This window comes from Callithrix jacchus, chromosome 1, assembly GCF_049354715.1.
Source record: "Callithrix jacchus isolate 240 chromosome 1, calJac240_pri, whole genome shotgun sequence".
Classification (NCBI taxonomy): Eukaryota; Metazoa; Chordata; class Mammalia; order Primates; family Cebidae; genus Callithrix; species Callithrix jacchus.
The window spans coordinates 121270561-121298089 of record NC_133502.1 but is presented as its reverse complement, the minus strand read 5'-3'; the positions used below and the strand labels follow the sequence as shown (position 1 = coordinate 121298089).

The 27529-nt window shown below is 37.9% G+C and overlaps 1 protein-coding gene across 13 annotated transcripts in view; it reads left to right on the top strand.

The window, feature by feature from the left end:
• Positions 1-27529, top strand: part of FREM1 (FRAS1 related extracellular matrix 1) — a 163586-nt gene that overhangs the window by 129025 nt on the left and 7032 nt on the right. For 7 of the 13 annotated variants that reach the window (XR_013534284.1, XM_035305987.3, XM_035305996.3 and 4 more), the window contains 8 exons: positions 7368-7497; positions 10450-10522; positions 16582-16731; positions 18208-18446; positions 19163-19210; positions 19452-19616; positions 19833-19961; positions 20413-20528. Coding sequence is in view for 7 of the 13 variants with exons in the window: in XM_035305987.3 (XP_035161878.2) it covers positions 7368-7497; positions 10450-10522; positions 16582-16731; positions 18208-18446; positions 19163-19210; positions 19452-19616; positions 19833-19961; positions 20413-20528 (1050 nt within the window). In the remaining 6 variants the exon portion in view is untranslated. Of the gene's footprint in view, positions 1-7367; positions 7498-10449; positions 10523-16581; positions 16732-18006; positions 18175-18207; positions 18447-19162; positions 19211-19451; positions 19617-19832; positions 19962-20412; positions 20529-27529 lie in introns of those variants that run through there. The other 6 variants (XR_013534286.1, XR_013534267.1, XR_013534281.1 and 3 more) reach the window with 5 other exon arrangements.

The following is a 27529-nucleotide window of genomic DNA, read 5'->3' as shown; positions in this document are numbered from 1 at the left end:
TTTCTAAATGTAAATTATTGATCTCTATATCAGTGTGAACTTCATATCTGACACACTAGAATTTATACTATAGATTATAAACCACTAAATTTGGAGCTGGAGGACAAGGTTTGAGCTTTGGCTCTGCCCTTCATCTAGTGACTGTTCAAGCCTTAGTTATATCTTCTGTGAAATGGGGAAGATACTACAATTTGCTTAGAGAAACAAATGAAAAGTATAATGTATGTGAAGGCATCCTGTGTATTTAAAGTCCTTAACAAATGTAACTTGTAGTGGTGATTGCTACTGTAGTTAATTCACGTAGGAACAGCAATGACTGAAGAAGTATCCCGGAAACATTTGGTGGATTAGAAAGCCTGCCTCTAATTAGAAATCGATCCTGGAATGAATCACAAAGTGATCAATATGCATATTAATCAACCAGCTAAATGCTGTGGAACTTTGTATTGTTCTTTGGCTTAGACAGGATTAATGGATTAATATTCTTCATATTTGAAGGGGTGAAACCTCTGTGATAAAGCTAAAGGGACTGCAGGGTGCCATCTGGAACAGAAATAGGCCTGTTTTGGAGCATGGGAGGGACCCATGTTCAATGGGAAATTCAGCATCTTGACTGCTGGTCAGTTTTGGCTATTGCAGGATTCCTGTGGAGTATCATTCCTGAAGGATGAATAGATGCTCCCTGTAAAAAATGTTAGGAAATTCTTGTTTCATGAGATTCATCGAGTTTTTGGCAGCGAGCTAGCTTGAATGCTTGTTTAACTGCATCACAGCCTAGAATCATTGAGGTGTGCATGTGGATTGGGAGTCTCTCAGAGATGGAGCCTCGGCAGCAAATCTCAACCCAACTGGGCTATAGAATCACCTCTCTCTACCCACCAAATCATGCACATGCAGAATAGCTCGGGGAACAAGTTTTTCATGGAATACATCTAGGAGTCACTTTATTGTAAATAGATATTGTTTTATAATGCTGATATCCATGGGAATTTGCATAAAGATTTAGATTTTGCTAAGTGCCTAAATTTCAGGCACTGTACTAGGTGTTTCCATGAGTTGTCTAATTTTATCTGCAAAACACAATCCTCTGAGGGTAAGGAAATCAGGCTCAAGGCATTCAAGTAATTATCCTGAAGTCACTGGAGTGTGAACCCTGACCTCCAGACCTAAGTTAGTGTTCATCTTATTGGCTCACACCTTGGATACACCCCTCCCAGGCTCGTGACTGTTTTCTAGTCCGAGTTGAATCTCCAAGATGATCTGTAGAAGTCCCAAACTAACTTATGCAGGATGCACATCATTCATCAAAAGCACCTTTGTGGACCACGGAATGTGGCCAACTTCTGACCAAGGTGGTTTTTCTAATACAGCTTCCTCTTTCTTGTGCCCACTGGAGAAAAGTAAACTTCAAAAGCAAAGTTGAATGCAGAAGTCCTCGCTAACTCAGTGGCTTCTCTCCAATTCAGCACACTAAATCTTCCCCTCTCTCTGGAACCCACATTCTAACGGTTCTCTCGTCCATTTTTGGCTTTAAAAGAGAAAGGACAGAAGAATAAAAGAAATTTCCATCAGGCAAACTTTGCAATGTTTAGCAGCTTTTCTGAAACACCTGGTAGGGGAAGAGGTTGAAACTGTTGGCTAATACCTGCACATTACCTGCAAGCCAGGAGTTAAGGTTTTATCTTCAGACTAGATCTTAGGAAAGCACAGAGGAAGGGCAGGAAAATAGCACTTATTAAGCACCCACTGTGTGCAGGTGCTTTATACCTATTAACTAACTTTAATTTTAATCATTTGACATGAGTGTAATTTTCCTCATTTTTAAGATAATGAAAACCGAAGCGCAGAGAGACTGAGTAACTGACCGTAATCACACACTAATCAGTGGTTACAAGGTGTGCTTGATTCCAAAGCACTTGTTTTGGGTACTCACTATGCTCTCTCTTGGCTAAACACTATTTCCCCATTATCAAGAGAAAAAGAGAAAAATGAAAACACAGGTGTTCATAGCATTCGATTATGGAGTTTGATAGCATCATCTTTGAATTGATAAGTCTTAGATTGAATACTTGAAAAAATGTTTTTTATCATTTCTAGGAATTCTTATCATATGCTACTTGATTATAAATGAAGATATAAAGATAGCAATTTAATCACAATTTTAGCTTCTATAAACCTTTTACTGAGAAGCTCAAAATACTTAATGAGAATTCCTGAAGGTTCACTTAACCCGTTTGAAGTACAGACTCATCATTATTACATTTTTAATGTGTCATAATTACATTATTATAGGAAGCAAGGAAACTGAGGCATAGAGAGTCTATGTTTCTTTTCCATAGACTCTTGTTAACCTGAATTAATGCCCCAATTCCCAAACTAGTGATTTAACTCCAGGTATTTCTTTCAGCTTATTGTTTCTTCATCAGTGAATCAAATAGCCAGAAAATAAAATATCAGAAAGAACATATTTATAACCCCAAGACAGGGTGTGTCAACCTTGGCACTATAGGCGTTTTGGGACAGATCATTCTGTATCACAGGGGAGTGTTCTGGGCACTGCAGAGCATTCAGCAGCACCCCAGGCCTCTCTCAGCTGAAGGCCAGCACCATCCTCTTTCCAGTTGTGGCAGTTAATACCATCTCCAGACAATGCCAAATCTTAAGAACTACAGATATGCCTTAGAACATAGCATACATATGTTTTAAGAAATTGTGAATTATCTTAGAAGGCTCATTTATCAATGCCATCTTTCTCTCTATGCTAATAAAGCCTAACAATAGCCATAGACTCCAGAGAAAGTCAGGGCTAGAGAGAATATGTGAGGATCTAGTCTATCATTTTTTTCCAAGTGTGAGAAAGATGATATTAGTAAGGTTGGGGAGAAAAATATTTTCAATGGTTGTATTAGTCCATTTTCATGCTGCTAATAAAGATATACCTGAGATTGGGTAATTTATAAAGAAAAAGAGGTTTAGTGGACTCACAGTTCACATAGTTGGGGAGGACTCACAATCATGGCAGAAGGCAAAAGGTACGTCTTACATGGTGGCAGGCAAGAGAGAATGAGAAAGCCAAGCAAAAAGGGAAACCCCTTATAAAATCATCAGATTTCATGAGACTTATTCACGACCATGAGAACAGTATGGGGGAAATAGCCCCCATGATTCAATTATCTCCCACCAGGTCCCTCCCACAACATGTGGGAATTATGGGAGCTACAACTCAGGATGAGGAGAATTCAAGATGTGGGGACACAACCAAACCGTATCAATGGTCAACTTAGCTCAGGAAACAGTGGGGCAAACAAGATTCATTCATTCAGTTAACAAACATTTATTGAGCACTCACTATGTTTTAGACACTCTACAAGACTCCTGTGTTATCATAGTGAACCAAACACCTGTGCTTCCTTGGAGCATATGTAGGATCTAAATCAATGATAGTATGCTTGCTGTACGTGGTACATTGCTTTGGAAAATGAAACACTTGATCATGATAAGGGAGATCAGAGGTGCTGTGTTTGGAAAAGAGATTGTGATTTTAAATTGGGTGTTTAAACAGCATTTCCTATACCTGACCGCTTAGAGCTGGTGAGTGACAGAGAGACCTGAAGCCTCACAAGTTCGAATCCAATTTTATTGCCACTGCTCTATGCCATGTCTTCCAGATACAACAGTGGTTTTCAGGGATCCGAATTTAGCTTCACATTGAACCAGCTTTTTCTTTCTTTTTTTTGAGATGTAGTGTTGCTCTGCCACCCAGGCTGGAGTGCAGTGGTGTGATGTCGGCTCACTGCAACCTCCACCTTCTGGTGAACCAGCTTTTTCTATTGTGACAAACACCTTAAAATCACATATAGAGGAAGCCCTCAAGTGGGGGTGACTTTTCTCCTACTTGTCAAGGTCCAGAAACAGGTTTGGTTTTTGTGACTAGAGGGAGGTGGTGCTCCTGCATCTAATGCAAGGCAGGCAGGGATCTACTGCGTCTACTGCGAGGCAGGCAAGGATGCTGTTGAACGTCTTTCCCACACAGGACAGCCTCCCACAGCAAATAACTGTCTGCTCCAAAATGGGCGGGAAAGCCTGATTTAGAGGCTTAAGGAGTTTTGTCCTCCTGCTAAATGACTTGAAGCTATTGCCATATGGGTTTCACATGAAGTATGTTCATGGCATTCAGTTCTGACCATAGAATGAGCTTCAATCAAAGGTGACAGGAAAATGGAAGCATTATTAAAATGGAAAGATAGGAATCAACTTTATCTACATGATACCTACACATCTAGAACTTTACAGATTTCTCTCCTGATCTCCTGCATCTGGACACCTACATGATGCCAGGCATTTAGCTGGGTGGCTTCTTGCAGGGAAAATTCCCGAGTGATTGATTACATCTCTTATTTTTCTTCCAGGTGTTTGTGTACAGTTTAAGCTCTCACAGTCTCAGCATAGAGAGATCTTCTCAAATACAGTATTGCAAAAAGCAAAAAAAAAAATCGCATTCAAAACATGTATTATACACATTCAGTAGGTTTGCAGGTGCTTTGCTAGATATTTTTCTTGAAAATATATAGCCTGGCTTAAATTTCATGGCTTTTCAATAGCTCTTTATTATTTGTAGGGAATAGTTTTAAGAAAATAAAATAGGACATTGTGTAATGACAACCTTGACCTATAAGCATTATGCAGTATACAAATGGTGCATCAGGGAAATGCAGGCACATTCCCAAACACTAAGACCCATTATACCTTGAAGCTGAACAGCCCTCTGAGTGGTTCCCTTCTGGATCTAGATCAGCAATCAAATTGCGTTTAGCTTTAGGCCTTGAGGTCACCAGAATCTACAGAATGGCATTGATGGATTTTTGCTTGTCATGATTAGCATTAGCAATGGAGGAATTCTCAGAATTGGACATTGAAACTCGTTTGAACTCTATGATAGCTGAAATCCATGCGAATTTGTTTCACTCTTTTCCACTGCCCTCCTTTCCTTCCCATTTTATCTTTCTCTCTTTTTTCCCTTGTCTGTCTTGCTGATTTTTTTTTCTTTCTCATTTACCTGGATCCTTTTGGGATTCTTTGCAACATATTTCTATTGGCATTTATGATTTCCTTGTTGTTACCTTGTTATTCTTTAAGCACACACCAATCCCTCCTCATCTGTGGGTGATATGTTCTAAGACCACGAGCAGACGTCTGAAAGTACACATAGTATTGAACCTTAGGTACACTATACTTTTTCCTATGCATCACATACATTGCTATGATAAAGTTTAATGTACAAGCTAGGCAGTTAGAGATTAATCACAATAACTAATAATAAAATAGAACAACTAGCTTGGGATGCCAGCATCACTATTCTTGTAAAGTTCTAGATGTGTAGGTATCATGTATTTTACGATTACATAAAATAAGAGTGACTTGAACACAAGCACTGTGATACTGTGGCAGTCAATCTGATCACCAAGCCAGCTACGGAGTGACTAATGGGCAGGTAACATCTACTGCGTGGATGTGCTGGACAAAGGGATGATTCTTGCCCAGGTGGAACAGCAGGGGATGATATGAGATTTCATCACACTACTCAGAACAGCATGAAGTTGAAAACTTATGAATTATTTGTTTCTGGGATTTTTCATTTAGTATTTTCAGACCATGGTTGACCACAAGTAACTGAAACCTCGAGAAAGCAAAACTGTGAATAAGAGGAATTACTGTAATCATTTAGTTCGTGTTTCCTGATCTGTTTTATGCCAGATTTGAATTCACTTGCATCAGAGACCCATGATGTTTCCAATATTTTTAATATAAGAATCCTGTTTTCATGTTTAAAATTGTATTAATATGAAGTAGCAATAAACTCAGTAATAATGAATTTCAAATCTGATTAAATGTATGTTTATATAGATTCATGAACCCCTATAATAATTCCATGCTCTCACCCTACCCCTGCCCCCTAGCCCATGATACTCAGCTATGAACCTGTGCTATTGAGTGTATCTAGCTGGTGAACTTAATCCAGAGAATGTGATTTTGACAATAATCAGTGTGGGCACGGTGGTTATTTGAAGACAAATTTCTTCCCTAATATGAATGGCCCCAGGAAAGCCTGAAAGTCTGTGAAATATGTGAACTCATATTCCATATGGTAGCACCCAGAATTTCTAGTTCCACCAAAAAAAAGAAAGAAATTATAATAATTAAACTTAAAAATTGAGAGGAAAGAGGCTGACTCTGATTAGAAGTTTGGGAAGTACATGTAAGGCAACCACTGAGGATTTTGTAAATCTAGAATGAAAGGGAAATGAATAAAACAAAAACAATGGAAGCACAGTTAACAATCATAGTGAAGGTTGCTTGTGTCTTTTATCTTGCTCTATAGTATGGTTACAGATAGCAAAAAAAGGCCAGACCTCAAAATCGAAAATGTTTCTGGGTAAAGATAAAACTATATTGCTCTGCTTGAGCTCACACAGGAGTCACAAAGAACCTCAGTTGGGAAGAGAAATGGTAGAGGATGAATAAAAGATTTGGCAATGATTTATGCTTGAATTTTATCTCCTCTACCTATTAACTTTATCGTGACTTTTTGCTTTTAAATTAGTTACTTAACCTCTTTAAGGCTTGGGGTTTTTGGTTTTATTTTTGTTTTTGGAAAAAAAAAAGTTCCTCTCTAGATGAGGTTTTAAGAAGACAATTTCCACCAAATGTTGGACACACTAAATATATTGTAGAAGAAAAGACCATTCACTATTTATCAGTCGCATCCAAGCCTCACACCAGTACAGTCCTTTTATATGCACAGAAAGAGAAACAAATGACACTTGGGAAACACACGTACATTTTAATTCCTAGGCACCTCCTCAAGGATATTTTGTTATTAAACTGAACCCAAGTTCAGAGAAGATCTCTGTCTGGAATTGTTCTTGTTGTACCAATTATCCTTATCTAAAGGATAGGATAGAAGACTTCCTATCTGTGTCTTTTCCAGAAAGGAATGTCTCCTTGAACTTAACAACTACTGGTTCCTTTCCCTTCGAAACTTTCAACATTGAGTCCCCTTTGAGTTGTAAATATCTGTGGGACCTTCAGCAGTCTTTTAACCTTTGATTCTTCATGTGTAAAATGGAATTCTAATCCTTGCTCTGCCTACCTTACATCATTGTTGTAAGGCTCAAATGTTAGTAAAAATTCTTTGTGAACTAAAATGTACCAAACAAGTGTAGGGAATTTCTATCATCAGTGTACGCTGATCAACCACCTTTGCCACCATGGTATGAATCAGTGGCTCAGTTCATTCAGCAGAGAATCCCTGTGGGCATATACCATGCGTTCTTATGATTTCTCTTTTCTTTTTCTTTTACGCACAGTTTGGAATTGAAGTGGTCTCATATTGAGTGGTCACAGACCAAATATGAAGTCTGTGAGAATGTGGGTGTGTTGCCCTTGGAAATTATCAGAAGGGGATATTCCATGGACTCGGCCTTTGTGGGTATAAAGGTAATAACCCTGAAATGCAGATTATCAAGCTAAAACTTATGTTGCTGTTTGGTGTCTTTCATTATATATTTTTAGAAAAATTCAGAGTGACCAAGGAACTTTCAAACTGCACGGAGATCCCACCATTCTGAAGATTCTAAGTACAAAACCTCTTTGTCCCTCCATCCATCATATAGGTTCATAAACTCTGAGATACGATTTTTTTTAGTGTATGTGCTGCTGAAGTGAGCACAAGAGATTTTTTTTTTTAATTCATTTTTAAATTTGAGACCTGGCATTTGTTTCTATAAACTCTTTAGACTTTGAGATTTATTTTACAGGGAGCTATATTCAACTTTGTGAATGTGGGCTAACTCTGCTTTAGAAAGAGACATTGAGTGCAAGATATTCTGTGGGGCACCCAGAGCAAATTTCAGTCCTGAGAGGCTTTCTCTTAATATGTACCTCAGTTACTTCCCATAACCTCAGTCGATGAGGCAAATAGACAGCTTAAACCTGTCTATCTTAAGATTTGTCCAAGCCATACAAAATTAGGAGAGCATATCCTAATACAGGCACCCTGAAATAGGAAGAATTTCCATTCTAGATCAGTCAACTTGCTATTTCTTTTCATCCGTATGACCCATGAAGCACAACCTATGGCTTCTAGAATTGAAGAATTTTATTTTAGGAGTCATTATAACAAGAGCGCTTCAAGAGAATGACAGCATGAAACACTTGTACATGCTAATGATGAATAATGAGCTGTAAAGACTCACCCTCTCCATCTGATGAAAAGGGCACTGATGTTATCTTCTGGGGAAAGGGCATTTCTGTTAAGTCTCAATTTAATAATTAATTCAAATCACCCTCAGAAGCCTGGGAACATAAATTTGACCATGTCTACGCTCAGTATTTATCTTTCCAGTGGACACAGGTTCTTTTTTCCCAGATCTGTTGGTTACTTTTTTGTTATTAAGACAGCAGAAAGCTTGGTATGCCCTATAATTTTCCAGAATATTGCTTACGGACTAAGGAAGACTCTGCCTGGAGGTTTCCTAATAATCCTCCAGTCCTCCACAGAAAGCACCATATGCTCTAGTCTGGAGTTTTGGTCCACACCACCATTCACCTTGCCAGGTAGAAAGAACAGGCATGGTGTTGCATGGAACCTTATGCATATTTATGCTGAAAGTGCACAATGAGCCTGGCAGCTGAGTGTGCAGGCCTTCATCAAGCACAGTCCCAGACAGAGTCTTTCAGGACAACTCTACCCTGAGCACGACCTGCAGCCTTACACTAGAGCTTGGCTGCTTGACTGGGAGCAGGGAAAGAGGTATTACTTTCACCCTGTGTGGATTGCCCTGGTTTGAATCATGCACCTTCAGCTGACTGATTTCTCCAACCACCTTGCCTCAGACCATTTCTTCTCCCTCATAGGATTCTGTATACACAGTGGTGATAAATACTAGGTAATTACACATGCAGGAACCATGTGGCGAAATGCAACTTCTAGCATATGGTGGATACAGGTGTACAATGGGCTGGCTTTCCACAATGAAAGGTGGTTCTGGAGGAGCCTTGGCATTGTAGACAAAGAGCAAATGGAAGCTTAGGAAGTAATACCCTTTTTCAGCAAAATGTTTCCACTGCTAACCAACTAATATATGAGGGGCCTTTGATTTGAAATGGCCATATTGTCTGAGACCATAGAAGGAGGAATTTTTCAGCTTTTCATTATGCACTTCATTCTTTTTTAGAAGGTGCAGAAATATATTATGCCACATTCCCAACCATCTTAAACATTAAAAAAATATGCACAAGTAACAGCTGCCTGTTATGACTTATTTTTCAAATCAGCCAAGGACACTTTTTTTTTTGGTGGAATCTTTCTATTGCCCAGGCTGGAGTGCAATGGCACCATCTCAGCTCACTGTAACGTACACCTCCCAGGTTCAAGCTATTCTCTTGCCTCAGCCTCCCTAGTAGCTGGGATTACAGGTGCCCACCATCATGCCCAACTAATTTTTTATATTTTTAGTAGAGAAGGGGTTTCGCCATGTTGGCCAGGCTGATCTCAAACTCCTAACCTCAGGTGATCCACCCACCTCGGCCTCCAAGAGTGCTGGGATTACAGGTGTGAGCCACTGCTTCTGGCCCAAGGACACTTCTTAACATGTGTTTACGCACCCTTTGGGTGGAATTCAAGGCCATGACTTCAGAGTGCTAAAATCATGTCTTTGGTTTTTAGCCTTGGAGCCAGAGCTGAAAAGCAGGGGTGTATCAATAGACTCCTTAGACTAGGGCAATGTTTTTTGTTTTAAAAAACCTACTTGACACGGTCCTTGAAAGCCCTGGGTTTTGGTTGTGGATCTCCTTTGTCTGGCTGTTCACCAGTTCTGCCAGTCCCACAAAGCTCTCCTTCATGTTTATGAAGAGTGATGGTTTCATCCAGACAGGAAAATGAACCAGATGTGTTTGAGTTAATCTGGTCTAAAGGCTTTCAGTGCCCTGGAGCTTGCAGGATACCTCCAAGCTAGCTGACAGATCATCACATGGGTTGTCAGGAGTCCTGCTTTTTCTTCTCCTCTTCAATTTCCTCCCTCCCTTTCCTTTGAGGGACTATTTTAAAACCAAATCGGGGTAGAAGGAAGGTAATAAAATAAAATGTACTTTCAACAAAGACAAAAGTATAGTTTAAAATTCACGCTCCTTCAATAACTAAATCATTTATAAAGGAAAAACCAAACAAAACAAAAGCTTTCCTTTCTATTGATATTAGTCTAGCAAAAAGTCAACTTTAAGGAAAATCCATGTTGCCTGGATCCCAAATGGTTTATATAATTTTTTAAAACCCCTACTTAATATTAAAAACAGATTTAAGAGCATGAGTTTAGTCTAGTATGAGGGAGAATAGATGTTTCTCTATTGTAGAATATTTTTATTTTAAAAAGATTTTTTTTCCCTCCTAAGGTCAACCAAGTGTCAGCTGCAGTTGGAAAAGATTTCACCGTGACTCCATCTAAACTGATTCAGTTTGACCCAGGTACGTTTTGTGTCTGCAGTTTGTTTTACAGTGTTTTTTTTTTTTTTTCTTTTCATAAGTATGTCTGGAGATTGTAGAGAAGACAAAATATTACACAACTTTGGCCAACTAGAAACTCCTCAGGGAGCCGTACTACCTACCCCACTCTGAAAGAGAGGTGTTTGGATTTGAGGTTTTGCCCTTATTTTTTTTTTATAATAAGTGAATTTTAATTTCAAATGAGAAGAAAAGTTATAACAAATATAAGCTATCAAAGCAAACACCCAAGACAATCCAGAAAAAAATATTTGGTCGTTTAGAAATTATTTAAAGTTCTGACACAAAGCTGTTTTAACTTTATTGCCTCAGATTTTTGATGAAATTTTTCAGAATGTTTATATGGATTCCTAAAGGGCATTTCTAAATGATCCCTCATGGAATAGGTTGATATTAGGAGATTCCAGAGGAAATCATTATTTAGTTAAGTCACACTTATTTTGTTTTAAATATGTGGGAAAATTTTGCTAGGTACAAGTGGAAGTGAAAAAGGTTGGCACTTGCTCTCAAGGGTGTTCTATTGTGTGAGAAACATAGACAGGAAAACACTCACTGATATTATACTGGGACCCAAAAGATGAGCTGTTGTTTGGGCTAAGAGAAATCTTGGAAGAGTTCCCAGGGGATGCAGTATTCTAGCGTGTAGATAAAGAAGAAAATTCCAGGATGAAGGATTAACAGAAAAGCAGCAACACACCTTTGGGGAAGTGTGCTTAAAGCTGAGGCTTGAGCCGCACCATCTTTCTCTGACTTCTGTGGATGGGACAGGTAGCTCTACCTCACTCACTGCATCGCGCTCTCTATTTCCCTGCAGTTTGAGATGGATCTGAATCAAATGTGGGGCCTGGGGACAGCAAATACAGTGGGCCTAGAGAAGCAGACAGGACTGTGGCTTTGTGATTTCCAGCCAAGGAGATGTTCTGCACACTAAGAACACTCCTCTAACAGTAAACCATTGACATCATCTGCCACTAACTCATAAAGTGTTGAGCAAAGGCAAAAAAAAAAATGGCCTAAGTAACAGCACCACCCCAAAATTGCCTATCTTAATATCAAACACAGAAAAGAATGGCTTTCTGCAGTTCACTGCAAGTAGTGTGATGCTTGAGGACTGTGTTAGTTTCACAGGGATGTCATAACATGGCATCAAACACTGGGTAGCTTGAAACAGAGATGTTGAGTATCTCAGTTCTGGAGGCTAGAGGTCCGAGATCAGGGTGTCAGCATGAAGGATTATTTCTGAATCTATTCCATGCCTCTCTTCCATGCTTCTGGTGGCTTGTGGCAGACTTTGGCATTCTTAGCATCTGCTACATCACCCCAATCTCTGCTTTCATCTTCATATAGTGTTCTCCTTGTATGCATGTCTGTGTTATAAAGTGCCATGGAGTCTCACTGTGTTGTCCAGGCTGGAGTGTAGTGGTGCCATTTCAGCTCACTGCAACCTCTGCCTCCTGGGTTCAAGCAATTCACCTGCCTCAGCCTCCCAAGTGGCTGGGACTACAGGCATGCACCACCATGCCCGGTTAATTTTTAAAATTTTTAGTAGAGATGGGGTTTCACCATATTGGCCAGACTGGTCTTGAATTCCTGACCTCGTGATCCACCCACCTCGGCCTCCCAAAGTGCTGGGATTCCAGGCGTAAGCCATTGCGCTTGGCCAAGTCCCTCTTTTTATATACCATCAATCATAATGAATGAGGGGGCCACCTTATTCCAGTATGACCTCATGTTAACTAATTACACCTGTAATTACCCTAGTTCCAAATAAGACCACATTCAGAGGTACTGGGAGTGAGGACTTAACATACGAATTTTTAGAAACACAGTTCAGCCTATAACAGTGAGCATTCACTTAGACATGCAAAAATCCATCTTTGTTTCTGTCCTCCTTCCTGTGATATTTAACTTTCTAACTCAGATAAGCTGGTTCCTCTGGGTGACCTCCTTTGTGGGAACAGATTCCGTGTCATATGGGAAAGATTCCTGTTATGTATGCGCTGTTTACTCCTTCACTGCTACAGGCTCTTGTGATCAACCCTACAATTAAAGGGTAAGATGATTTCCACTGTGTCCCGTCCTACTTCACATTAAGGCAGTTCAAACCTTCCATTTCTTGGGAGTCAAGAGTCTTTGCCATGTGTCATCTTCATTATTTGAGGTCTGTTTGTTACAAGATTAGGAGTAATTTTGTCTGCTAGTAGGGTTCAAGCAGACCATCAGGTGCTCCATTTGGATTGCTAGGAACTAGACTGTATCACACTAGAAGAGACTCTGAAATCTACATCTTGGAGGTTTCACTGGATAAGATTAATACCCTTTTGTCTAGAAGAGCTTACATGCTGTTTTGAGTAGATACTAATGACTTCTGGGGACTCTAAATAATCTTATGATTTTAGATATTATTTAGACAATTTAAGAAATAATATAAGCATATCTTATAAATTCAGAAAAAAAAACCACTTGGCTGTTCACTGTTTTGAAATTTTATTATCTCAGTGAAAGTTTTATAAACTGAAATCTTGCTTTAGGGAATTTTGAACTTCTCCATGTCCACAGGTCCAGTAAATATTTACTCCTGTCTTGTTAATCCTTGACTCTTCTGGGTCTGGTGTCCCCATCCCCATACCTACCCCTTTTACCAAGGGAAATCAATTTGTTCCTTTACAAAATGGTAGCTTCCATGATTGGGTGAAGAAACAGAGTGAGCAATCGAAGGCAGTGGGACGTTGTAAAGTTTGAGAACTCTTACATGGGAGCTGGGAGGAAACTTGCCTTGAAGCTGCAACTATGCTACCAAACCAAGAAAGCCCCAAACAAACAAAAGCAAATCCTGACTACTTTGCATTCAGCTATTGGGGCTAATCTTACGTGGAGATAAAAATACTCCTAAGAAAATGATTGTTTTCCTTTAAAATATGTGTTCCTGAAAGGCTTGCAGCATTCTTAATTGAAATTTCATCATTCCTTAGGGTCAAAATGTTTTCCAAGGGAACAGATCTCTAATGTGACATTTACTAAAAAATATTAAGAAAATGTCTCTTAGTGGAGAAATCTGCTTTTCAGGAAAATATCCGGGAACTTACTTACTCTGTAAAGTGGAATATATCTGCATAAAGTGACACCTCTCTTTCCTCTTCAGCACCTTTTGTTTTGCAGGAACAGGGAGTCAGTCCAAGCCTTCTGAAAATGATTGTATATCTCAGGGACTTAGCAAACACTTTGCACCTTGAAAGTGAAAGAGGAAGGGAAAAAAATGATAAAGTTCTTACTTCCAGTCTCATTAACCTAAAGAGCTGGTCTTCTGTGCACACCTGGTAGGCATAGAAACCAAGTTGGAATGCAGACAAACAAATCAGAAGCATTTAAATGAAACTGAGAAGATATTTCCCTAACCCCTAACTCTCTGGTTCTACTCTATAAGGTTCACAACAAAAACCTTAAGGTTTTTCTTTTTTTTGATTAGGGGGTATGATAATTTTTAAAAATTAATCTTAAAATAAGGGATTTGGTTGGGAGTTGGAAATATTTTTGTATTAGACATAATGCTTAATTTTATGGTCTTCAAGGATCAAAACAGTTCTCCAAATACTAGCAATCGTATTATTCATATGCTTTCTTCATTGTCCACTTCTTGTCTTTTCATGCCGATTGTATTGCAGCAGCTGTCTATGTGGTCTCCCAACTTCTAGCCTCTCTATCTGTCTGGCTCTCCAAACCTTCTCATCTAACAGTCTCAGGCTTATTTTGCTAATACATCCACTTTCAATATGTGACTTCATTGTTCAAGAACCTTTTCTGTGGCCTATGTTGTAAAGTCTGAATCTGGCCACCTGGTGTCCAGGGCTCTCTGCAGTCTGGCTACAAATCATCTTTGCAACCTCATGGCAAAGATGTCCACCCATGTAACCTCTATTCCAGCCAGCTGATCCACTCACCCTTCCCTGATCAAGAACTCTTCTTTGCTATATTCCTATCCTTGCTATGTTGTTTTCCCATTTCCTCCCTCCTAATCCTTTCACTTCTAAAACCCACATTTACATAGGATCTACCATCTCTTCCGTATTTTTTGGTAGCTAAATATATATAGCTTTCAATAATTATTTGACTTTTCTGATTTTGCTTTTGCCTCCTCCAAAAGATTTTAAGTTCCTTCCTTTAGATTAGGTCTTGGCTTATGTTATACTTCTGGTATTCTCCATAGCATCTAATGCAAAGATAAGCATATCATAAGTACAAAATATATATTTTGATATATTGATTCATCCATCCATGATACTGGAATTACATGGTATTATACATACTAGATGTTTCAGGTTCTGCTTTTGCAAAGACTGTGAATGAAATTTATTTCAGAACTCAGTGCTGAAAACTTAATAAATTAGCTGTCAGCCTATTTTTTAATAAGATAAAATTATTCCAAATACACATAATTTTTTGCCGTCTAAGTGTAGTGAGCCAAAAGTAGGAGAAGTGGATAGCTTCACCTTTCCACTGGCTTCTGTTGAGGGTTGAAGAGACCGATTAGATCATGAGATCCATGTGAGGCATACCTTCAAGAAAGAGGCCATCATATAGATGGACAGTTGAGGTGCTTAAGTCTGTAGAAAGCATTCTGCAAGAAAAAAGAGGTTTTTTTTGGAGCTTGGGGAAAGATCTCACTCTGTCACCCAGGCTGGAGTGCAGTGGTGCATTCTGGGCTCACTGCAGCCTTGACTTTCTGGGCTCAAGTGATCCTCCCACCCCAGCCTCCTGAGTAATTGAGATCACAGGCAAGTGCCACCACGCCCACTTAATTTTTGTTTTTGTTTTTTGTAGAGATGGGGTTTTGCTCTGTTGGCCAGGCTGGTCTCAAACTCCTGAGCTCAAGTAATCCACCCACCTTGGCCTCTCAAATTGCTGGGATTGCAGGTGTGCATCATCGCGCCCATCCAAGAGTCATATTTTTAACAGAAGACTTTTAAAAAAGTTTAACTGCCTTATATAGGGGGGCTTAGGGGAGGAAAAGCACTCAAATAGCCAATGAGCAAATGGCAGAGTAAGCTTTTCCAACTTAGCTCAGAAAAGTTATGCCATAAGTTTACTGTGTTTATTCCTCTTAAACTTGAGCCTTCTTTCTCCACTAAAAAGTATTCTCTTTACTTCCTGCCACCACTTGCTCTTCTAAATAAACTCAGGGGATATCCTGTGATCCACATCATGGAAACTGCTCAGGATGAGATCATCTCAGAAGTTTCTTCCAGCCTTAATATTGTGTGTATCTGGGGTTGCTTTGTTTCCCATCTTGGTGGTGACAGGATGGCTGGGATATGTTTGTAATGTCAAAACTGTTTTGTATAATATTAAGTTCACAAAGTTACTATGAACCGAGCTTGATTGTAACTTCATGAACAGAGGTAGTCAGAAAGAGGGGAAAAAATGGCTCTGTCTATTTCTAGAACCCCCAGCCCATAAATTCTCTCTAGGAAGATATCAAACTACTGAATATTACATCATCAGAAAAAGCATTTGTGGGCTAGAAAGATCTCAGGAAGTGAGGAAGCCGATGCAAGCAGCTGTCTTTAGAAATGATTAAGAAATCAATCATTTCAAGGGTTCCATGAATAGCATGAAGTACCATCCAATAATCACTTCTGTCTGCATCAACAGCTTACGATATTTTTAAACTATTAAGATTTTAAGATTGCAGTACTTGTTTATTCTTAAGAAGAGAAGGGACAGGTTGGGGAAAAAAACTAAGTCTTGGATCTCATCTAATAACCATTTTTTTTATCCCTTACATAATGCAGCTTACTTTTTTGTTACAGTGTTTGCATTTAAACGGAATCATCATTGTCCAGGAACAAATGTGGTCTTTTCATATTATTTGGGAGAACAGCAGGACTTCAGTGAGTTGGTAGCAGTACAATAGCTCACTCGGGCTACTGCAGTCTAGCTGTAGACATGTTAATTAATATATTTCTCTGACATCTAGGTGATTGAAATAGCAATTAAAGAGTAATTAAAATGTTTACTTCTTGTAGGAATGTCAACTAAGACGTGGAATATAGCAATTACCTATGACGGATTAGAGGAAGATGATGAGGTCTTTGAAGTAATTCTGAACTCCCCTGTGAATGCAGTTCTTGGCACAAAGACAAAAGCTGCAGTGAAAATTTTGGACTCAAAAGGAGGTATTCTTTTGATCCTCATCTTGAAATCAGGAGCGGTCCTGGCGCTGTAGCTCTTGCTTTCAACAGCCAATGTGCTTGATAACACCTTCAAATCAAAATGCTTAATTTCTTGTCAAGAAAGCACCCTCAGTCGTGATGTAGGCCCTTTATTCTGGTTTCTGCTTCATGTGGTTTTCCTCCTGCTAAGAACGATCACTTGAGAAAAGCAACAAGTCAGTGCTGGAGTTGTTTTTTTTCTACCCATTTGTTGTTCTCACCGAGGGGGAAGCAGTGTTGGTGAGAATCTATCGACAATTATTTTCCCCAGAGTCTGTAGAGCTGTAATTATCTTCCTCTGTTAAAGAGCGTTCTTAATGCCTAAAATCTGAGCCCCCACTGTAGTGTGACCAGGAAAATTCTAAGAGAGGAAGGAATTGGAGAAAAAATAGATGTGAAAGATGCAGCTGGCTTGGGAATTTGGGAGCAGCTGGAGAATATTAATGAATGACTTTGGATGGCAGTGCCAAACAGACAATCCTGGATTGTCTATGCTAAAGAACAACCTGTGAACTAAATAAAATAAAGACCAGCCAAAGTCTTTGGTGCTCTGATTTTTTTCTGCCAAATGCCTTCCAGTTACTTGTCTTTTTAGCATTTGACAAGTGTTCCATACCATACTCAATCTTATACCCCTGTTTTTACACCTGTCATGCCCTATGGTCCATATTTTTTCTTGCCTGGAGTCTATTATCTTTCTTACTCTATAATAAAAATGGGCACTCTCCTCTTTTCTTTATAATATCCATGTTTCTGCAACATCTCCTCCCTACCTTTCCTCAACAAATTTATTTCTTTTCCAGTAGAATCTTCTGGTCACATGAAGTATACAAAAGACATGGTATACACATCTTATATATGAAATAGACACTACCTAGACAAAGGTTCTGCCCTCAAATTTTTTGTGCCTTCCCAGAAATACTAATTGGTGAGGTTTCCAATAGAAGCTGCTCTATTAAGATTTACTGGGTCTTTGTTCTGTTGCAACTAAGTGCAAAGTTTTATAAATACTACTGAATTCTATGACAGCTTTAAACAATTCCAGTTTTTACCTCTAGGAAATGAATAAAGTGCTTGTGAAATACTACTTAATCAGTGAATAAACTTGTATATTGGGGTATACTATAATAAGAGAAGTGAGACTTTTCCCCCAGTATATGGCATGATTATAAAATCATAACAGTGATTTTCATTTGGGGTTTATGGAATCAATTTCATGACTCTCTAATCACTCAATAGATGTGCAGACGGGCACAGCTTTCCTGGATGTAAACTGATGAAGAATAAAGGCGTTTTTTGGCAAATGGCAAAACGGCAACATCTGGTGGGAAAACCATCCATCTAGGTTTAATGACAAGCTGCTCCAGGAGCTGTGTCAATGTGACCCCTTATCTGTTTGTGTAAAATGAACTGACCGCCTGCCATCTTGCATGCCTCCAGGACAGTGCCATCCTTCATATTCCTCCAACCAAAGCAAGCACAGAACATGGGAAAAGGGCATTTGGCGTCTGCTGCCCCCAGGGTCTTCCTCATCCACCACTTCTGGTTCCTTTCATCTGGAAAGAAGACCTCTTCCATCTTCCACGCAGCTAGCAGTCACCAGGGGAGACGCCCTGTGGGGCTTCGATTCTACACATTTTTCTCAAAGGAAGCTTAGGACCCGTGGGAATGGCAAAACAGTAAGGATGGGGACCTTTTGGGAGTTGATGTGCAGAATACATACTGAAAGAATAAAAAACATTAAGTATTCTGAAACACTGAAGAAGCTGTTTTGATTCTCATAGTGAGTGGGGGCCATGGTTCCTTGCACAGTTATGCAGTGCCTTCTGTTTACAAAGATCACGAGGTTGTCTTGCTTCTTTAATTGTACTAACTGAAGTGATAGATAATGCTGATTTATCCATATGACTTTTGCTTAGATTCCTTTTGGGATCAGGACAAATAGGGAATGACCAGTGACCCTAAAATTAAATGATGGAGATTAAATGATGCAACTGGGTATGGAAGCCATGGCTTTGACTTTATTAACACGGCATTCTAACCACTGCACGCTCTCATGTGTGCGCATGTGTGTGTGTGTGTGTGTGTGTGTGTGTGTGTGTGTGCCTGTGTGTTCTTGGACCTCTGTGTACTATAGATATACCAAAAAATAAAGAGGTATTTCCTCCCTGACTGGAACTGTGTATGTGTGAATCCATACAACAATCACAAATTCTGTTTAGGCCTACTGATTTCTGAAATTCCAATGATTTGGACATGGAAAATCTTAAGATACATATTGTACATAAGATACTAATTGTTCAGACATTAGCAAGATCTTACTGGGTGGTTTTACCCTATTGCTAGTTATTAGTCAATTCAATTCTGTTCATATGTAGTTCTCTGTCAATTTCAGGTTCATCCATCCTCTGTTTATAGAAATGGAACAGACATCATCTATAATGTAAGCATAGCCACAGAATTGCTAAATTTCTTGTATTTATGGATGCAAGTATTTAGTGAAACTATGATTTTATCTTTTTTACATTTATATAAAATTGTTTTGAAATTAGAGGCTTAAGTGTTCAGAAAAACAAATTCTCTTATCTTTTTGCTTTGACCAAATTTTTGAATTGCTCGTTATTTTGTTTGCTATCTTGGTGTTTCTTTTTTCCTTATTGTTGTTGATTGTCGGTTTCCTCAAGTATCATGGGATCGTTTCCTTGAAACTGGAGGATGACAGTTTTCCAAGTCTCAAAAGGAAGGCCAAAGTCTCCATCATTAGTCAGCCCCAAAAGACAATTAAGGGGGCAGAACTGCCTCAAGCAGATAAGGTGGAATCCACAACTGGCTCACACTTCCTTAGACAGGTATGAAAATCTTTTTTCCTTCCTATTTACCTTATAACAAGTTGTTTGCTGGGCCATAAACACACTTAATTCACAAAATAGCCTCCAAGGTTGGTTGGGGGGACAGTTTACTCAACACAAACGCTTCTCAACAAATGAAGAACCAAAGGAGGTGAATATATGAGCAATTTTCCTTAAGACAATTCTAAATTGCTAAGTTGCCTTTTCTTCTTAAAGGACCATTTGCCCTCATTCCCAAAGAATTGCACTCTGGAATTAAAAGGACTCTTCCATTTTGAAGAAGGCATCCAGAAGCTGTATCAGTGCAATGGGATTGCCTGGAAAGCCTGGAGTCCCCAAACCAAGGTGGGAGACAGGCTGAGCAGCCAAGCACCTTTACTTGCAGTGTGCTCTATGATAAGCTAATAAAGCGGAATGATCTGGTGCATGACTCAACTCATGCTACATCTTCCTGCCAAGGTTACAACTTGAAGGCTAAGCAGAAAAATTTGCCCAAAGTGGCTTTTCAAAAAAATCACAAAATATGTTAGTTAAATTAATGTCGTTTAAGATGTTTACTTGTTTTGTTTGGTTATCAGAATGTCAAAGTTGTAAAATTGAAATGTTGCTGACTGTGATAGTGTTTTCTGTAAGAAGTCATTGTGTTTCTCAAATGGAGAATTGGGATTAGGGCTGACTCCCCTTGCGGTGACAAAACTACTTGACTGAAGTTAGGGGACTCATAGGGCTCCTTATGCTGATCTGACTCCAGGTTGTAAAGACCATTATGATGTGAACACAGACAACTGTTTTTCAGGATGTGGAGGACAAATCCTGCCCAGCTGGGTGGCACCATCACTCAGGCTACTGTCACATCTTGATCACAGAGCAGAAAGGCACCTGGAATGCAGCTGCCCGAGCTTGCAGGGAACAGTAAGGAACCCTTTTGCACATTTGATTGATGTCTTCTTTTCCACTATTTCTCTATTTTCTTATGGAAGTCAAGAGTTGCTCCATTCATTTAATAAGTATTGAGTGTTTAATATCTGTTTGGCTTTGTTTTAGGAGCCCTGAGGGAGTTCCGTAGCTCAGAATGGATTTGTGAGTGGCCTTGATAATGTATTTGGTTAGTGCAAAAGTAATTGCGGTTTTTGCCATTACTTTTGTACCTACCTAATATTTGACTTTGTTCTTTCCTATAAAAGCTGCGCAATTGCCATGTTTCTCTTTCTTTTCTTTTTTCCTCTCTATCTCAGTCTTTGTGAGGAAATCAGAAAGAGATTTTCTGAGTCAGCAGCATTGCAGTTCTGATATCTTTTTTATATGATAAGAATTTATGCCCATTAATTGAAAGTATATAGCAATGAAAAGCCTTATAGCATCAGGCCTCTAGCAATGCGATTATATAGCAATGATTATACAGCTGGACACATAGGACAAAGGCTTACTAGATAACAGAACATTCAATAAAGGATGACTTGTAGTCAGGCAATGACAACCAAATGTATATAATCCAGGACTTTAAAAACGCATACGTGCTTATCCCTGACTCTCCTTTTTTTTTTTTTGGTCAACCTGGATATTATGCAAATAACACAATTAGACTAATCTGCCCCATGGCTGGAAATTGAGACTAGGGAAGTCTCTGGTTATTATCGATCAGATCTTTTACTTCATCAAATTTAAAATGTTATAAAGACGCCATTAAGAAAATGAAAGAGCAAACTACATTGAGAAAAGTTATTCTCAAACATAAACCTAATAAAAGTCTTAAATCCAGAAAGTACACACAACTTCTACAAATCAATGACAAAAAGACAATTCAAACAATAGCAAATGATTGGGAGTTTTTGCAAGATGTACAGTTGGTCAATAAATAAATGAAAAGGTGCTCAAAAACATTAAGTATTAGGTAATGAAAATGAAAACCAAAATGAAATATCACTTCACACCTACCAGAATAGTTAAAATTATAAATATGGCAATCCAAATTTGTTTTTAATTTTTAAACTTTTAATTTCAGGGGTAAATGTGCAGGTTTGTTACCTGGGTAAATATGTGTCATGGGGGTTTGTTGTACAGATAATTTCATCACCCAGTTGTTAAGCCTGGTACCCATTAGTTATTTTTCCTGATCCTCTCCCTCCTCTCACCTTCCACATTCCAATGTGGGTTATTCCCCTCTGTGTTCATGTGTTCTCGTCATTTAGCTGCCACTTTTGAGAACATGCAGCATTTGGTTTTCCGTTTCTGTATTAGTTTGCTACAGATAATGACCTCCAGCTCCATCCATGTCCTTGCAAGGGACATAATCTTGTTCTTTTTTATGGCTGCATAGTATTCCATGGTAGACAATACCAAATGTTGATAAAGATGTAGAGCAAATAGAATTCTCATATGTTGTTGGTGGAAGTGTAAAATGATACAATCACTTTGTAGAACTGTCTAGCAGTTTCTTATAAAGTTATATGCATCTACCCTATGACCTAACATATTCTACTCCTAGGTATTTAACCAAAAGAAATGAAAACATATGCTAGAAAAGCTTTATAAAAGTATTGCATAGTAACTTTATTCATAATAATATTAATTTGGGTTATTTTGTGTTATGGATGTTTAGAAGTACTTGATATTTTCGTCATCAACAAAAGAATAAATTATTTTTTTTCATAAATTATTTTATAAGCGATGGAATAAACTGCTGAAACCTCCAACAATTGTAGATAAATCAAAAATAGAATGTAGAGAGAAAGCGGCCCTACATAACAGAATACTTACTATATGATTCCATGTATATAAATAAGAAAATCTAATCTATGTTGTTAGAAATAAAAAATTGTTATCTCTGGTAAGATTGTGGAATGATTAGAAAACTGCATGAGGCGACGTTCTGAAGTAAGAGAAGTGTTCAGTGTCTTATTCTAAGTGGTTACTAAATGGATGTATATACAGTTGGCAACACTAAACAAATTGAATATTTAAAAATCTGTTCATTTTATTATATGTAAATTATACCTAGTTTTTTTTTAAAGCTAATAAAATGTTTTAAAAGCGTGTTTAAAAATTGGTAAAACCACCTTTTTCTTCACTGGTATATTTCATTTTCTAACTGTGAGTAGAGTCACCAGAGAGGTTAAACAGTGGCTTTCAGGAGTTTGTTGTTCTTACATTGGTGATATCAAATAACATAAAATGTTAACATTTTTACAAATAATAATTGTTTTAAATGCAATGTAATTCCATAGTGCTATATGTTAAAGAACAAAGAAGACATTCTTCCATCATTAAGATGGTTAAGATGCTAAAATGACATCTTAACTAGATGTCATTTAGTTTGTCTTTAAGTATTGAAAGCTCCAGTAGGAGTAGTGGTATTGGTCTTTTTTCCTCCTTGAGGAAAGAGCTTTGGTGTTGATCAAAAGCTATCTAAACTAGCAGGAAAATTGCAGTATGCAACAAATGGGAGAATACTCTGGTGTTTCTGCTTACACAATTAAGGGAAAGAGTAGTTATACTCCAGCCAAAGTTATCAAGATTCAATGGTTGATTCACTGATAAAATGTAGATGAACAGAACAGAACTTCCCAACTTGAAGTTTAGAAGCAACCTTTTGTTCATCTTCCAGTGGTTCTTAAAGGACAGTGCAAGTAGCTGGTCTATAATGAAGCTTTCATTGGTTCTTAATGTCTGAGAAACGTAAAGACAGTATGTATTGAGAGAGATCTTTCCATTCAGTCATTGATGGTGGTGTCAGATTGCCAATGTGTTTTTTTAAAGAACTGTTCTTTATCCTGAGATTATAATAGTCTAGCTTTTTGTTGTCAAAAATCACTTTTTATGATATAATAGCAATATAATAACATTGTTGATGCACTCATGTTGACAAATCTACATCAGTCTCCCATCATCTTTTGTTTTCATTGTATTGATCCACCTATTAATAATTATGGGTAGGTTCTATTGGTGAGTAGCAAGGAGTTCTTCACATATGTATTAACTGTACCATTCAATCATCACAATGATAAACTCAAGACCCAAATTAATTTAAAAGCATAGGTACTTTCTCATGTGCTTAATCTAAGATTTCATCTGCAGCTTGGTTTTTGAGCACTTTCACCTGTGACCCTTTTATATTAGCCTGACCATAATTCTACATGCCTCCTTGTCAATAATGTCTTACTTTTATATTGATAGTATGTGAAATTGTTTCACATGTATTAGCTTATTTGATCCTTCCATCATTTCTCTTATCTAGAGTTCACAGATTTATTTAAAAAGAGGTTCAAGGAAGCAAAATCACTTGCTCACAGTCATATATGGAAGTAAATGAAAGAGACAGAATTTAGTTTTTCATCATTATATTCTCTAAAATACATCCCTTAAGTATAGTGGGTTTCTCATGACAGATGTACTGACAAGCATGTCTATTTTAACTGTGTTGAGGTTACATAAAGTAGATTTTCAAAATTATGTGTTAATAATTGTTTTTCTCTCACTGCAAACACATTTTAAGATTTTTATTAAATTATGGACCCTAAGTTGGATTTAAATCAAACTAACCTTTCAAGGCAAACCTAAAGTATGATCAAATTCCTCATTTATAGATTCATTCATTTAACAAATATTTCTGAAAGTCCTTTACAGAAGGTCATTCACAACACCTGTATTTCTGTAAGGACAGCAAATTTTACTTTATCCTTTGTCCCTAACCAGATTGCTAACTCAATCTTTATCTCCAATCTTCTTTCCTCCCCATTGGTGTTTTATTATTTTTCTAAGTCAAGGGAGCCAGACTCCTAGATTATGCATTTCTTGAATTTACATATTGTAATCTCATCTGCTCATTTCCTCAGGCAGTCATTGTACATTTGGTAATTCTATTATTATAGATCATTATCTATTAAACCATTTTGTTTTCCCACAGGAGTGTCTGGAACCCCTGCTGGCCTTCCCTTAGAGTTACCCTGAAATATACCTATACTTAATCAAAAATTTTCAGAGAAGTAGATGTCTATTTCTATAACCAGAAAAATTAAAGCTTTTGTTTCTAATTCTATAGTACAAATATTTGTGTATGTATACCTACTTATTTTAATTTTATATCCGTATATTCACCTATGCAGATACCTACCATATTTTATATGTATGTAAGCATAAAATAAAAGGAGTGATATTTTTATAAAATAATCAACATATGAATACCTAAATATTTCTTTTGTGAACAACTATGCTCTAATATTTTACCTATCTGAAGCAGAGCTATCTTCCCATCTCACTCTTTTGGAATTTCTTGCTTTTTGGAGAGTCAATAAGAAAACCGAAATTGTACTTGAGCAGCTAAAATGGATTTTACCAAGTTGGTTTTAAAGATAGCTTTAGGAATATTCAAGCTAGAGAAGATGTTAAATTTCATTGAATAAAACCCTTACATTTTGATGATGAAGTTGAGGCTGCGAAGTGAGGGAACTTCAGTAAGGTAATTAGTTTAGTAAGAGAATTAGGGAATTCAGTGAGAGAATTAAGGGGCAATCAGAAGTGGAACCCTGGTCTCTCATGCTCTGTAAAAAATGCCACAGTGACTAGGACACCTGCTCAAGCCCTCCCTTGGCTTATGTTTAACACAAGTTTGATATTGTGTGTTCTAAGCCTACAGCACATTAGAATGGCCATGTTGGATGTGATGGGGAGGGGAGGAGAGGAGATGCCTCATCATACCTGCTGTAACTGTCAGACAGGAGCTGAGAATCGATAACGAGGTCGATTAGAGCCAAGTCACAAAACCCAGTTCAGCAGTCTAAGGCCATTCAGTGAGGGACAAAGTGCCTTATATAGCTAAGTAAAAGAGGCCTAGAAATCATCATTGCATCAGATAGCAGCAAAGTACTATTATTAGTGGGGGAAAATCATTTAAAAATAGACAAATTATGTTCATTATATCTAGTCTGAAAAAGCAGAGAAATAATAGTTCTGAATTTTGAAAAGGCAGGCAAAATAAATACAATTAAATTAAATTCAATAGCTATCTAAAATAATGTTACTAATTTTGTTTCCTACTTTTCATATCAGTGGATATTAACTAGGCAAAAAGATCATGGTGATTTAATTTTTTTCCTTGTTTGATTTATTTAAATGTTTAAATTATTTTTTAAAATTTAATTTTATGTTTAATTGACAAACAATAATTGTATATATTTGTGGGGTACAATGTAATGTTAGGATACATGTATACATGATGTATTTGTTTCTTGTTTGAAACTGTCTTTTTTTCTCTTAAAAAAGAAAGAAATAACTATTTATTGGCTTTTTACTTAAAGCATATTTAAAGAGGTTTTAATGAGCACTGCTGGGGAATTAGGCACAATCAAATATGCTTCTAAAAATAACTGCAAAAATAATTCATAAAAAATTCTGTTTTGTGAAAAATATTTCATATAGGTTTGTAAAAACAGGTACTTCAATTTCTACACATTATAAGAAGGTTTGACAGTTGGGGCTATACTCATTTTATTGAGTATAATGAAGGAGTCATAATTAAATGTTTATTTGGCTAAACCCACTAAGCTCCAAATTTAAGCCTGACGTAATTTTATCTAAATAGTTAGTTTGGGTTACCTTACTGATCAAATTAACTTGGTATTTGCCAAATTTATTCCAGTTAGAAATAAACTTATGAGAAGAATAGTACTTTTATTTTTTATTGCATTTTAGGTTTTGGGGTACATGAGCAGAACATGCAAGACAGTTGTGTAGGTACACACATGGCAGTGTGTTTTGCTTCCTTTCTCCCCTTCACCCACATTTGGCATTTCTCCCCAGGCTATCCCTCCCCACCTCCCCCTCCCACTGGCCCTCCCCTTTTCCCCCCAATAGACCCCAGTGTTTAGTACTCCCCTCCCTGTGTCCATGTGTTCTCATTTTTCATCACCCGCCTATGAGTGAGAATATGCGGTATTTCATTTTCTGTTCTTGTGTCAGTTTGCTGAGGATGATGTTCTCCAGATTCATCCATGTCCCTACAAACGACACAAACTCATTATTTCTGATTGCTGCATAATATTCCATGGTGTATATGTGCCACATTTTTCCAATCCAGTCTATCATCAATGGGCATTTGGGTTGATTCCAGGTCTTTGCTATTGTAAACAGTGCTGCAATGAATATTCGTGTACATGTGTCCATATAGTAGAACTATTTATAGTCCTTTGGATATATACCCAGTAATGGGATTGCTGGGTCAAATGGAATTTCTATTTCTAAGGCCTTGAGGAATCGCCACACTGTCTTCCACAATGGTTGAACTAATTTACACTCCCACCAACAGTGTAAAAGTGTTCCTATTTCTCCACATCCTCTCCAGCATCTGTTGTCTCCAGATTTTTTAATGATCGCCATTCTAACTGGCGTGAGATGGTATCTCAATGTGGTTTTGATTTGCATCTCTCTGATGACCAGTGACGATGAGCATTTTTTCATATGATTGTTGGCCTCATATATGTCTTCTTTCGTAAAGTGTCTGTTCATATCCTTTGCCCACTTTTGAATGGGCTTGTTTTTTTCCTGTAAATCTGTTTGAGTTCTTTGTAAATTCTGGATATCAGCCCTTTGTCAGATGGGTAAACTGCAAAAATTTTTTCCCATTCTGTTGGTTGCTGATTCACTCTAGTGACCGTTTCTTTTGCTGTGCAGAAGCTGTGGAGTTTGATTAGGTCCCATTTGTCTATTTTGGCTTTTGTTGCCAATGCTTTTGGTGTTTTGTTCATGAAGTCCTTGCCTACTCCTATGTCCTGGATAGTTTTGCCTAGATTTCCTTCTAGGGTTTTTATGGTGCCAGGTCTTATGTTTAAGTCTTTAATCCATCTGGAGTTAATTTTAGTGTAAGGTGTCAGGAAGGGGTCCAGTTTCTGCTTTCTGCACATGGCTAGCCAGTTTTCCCA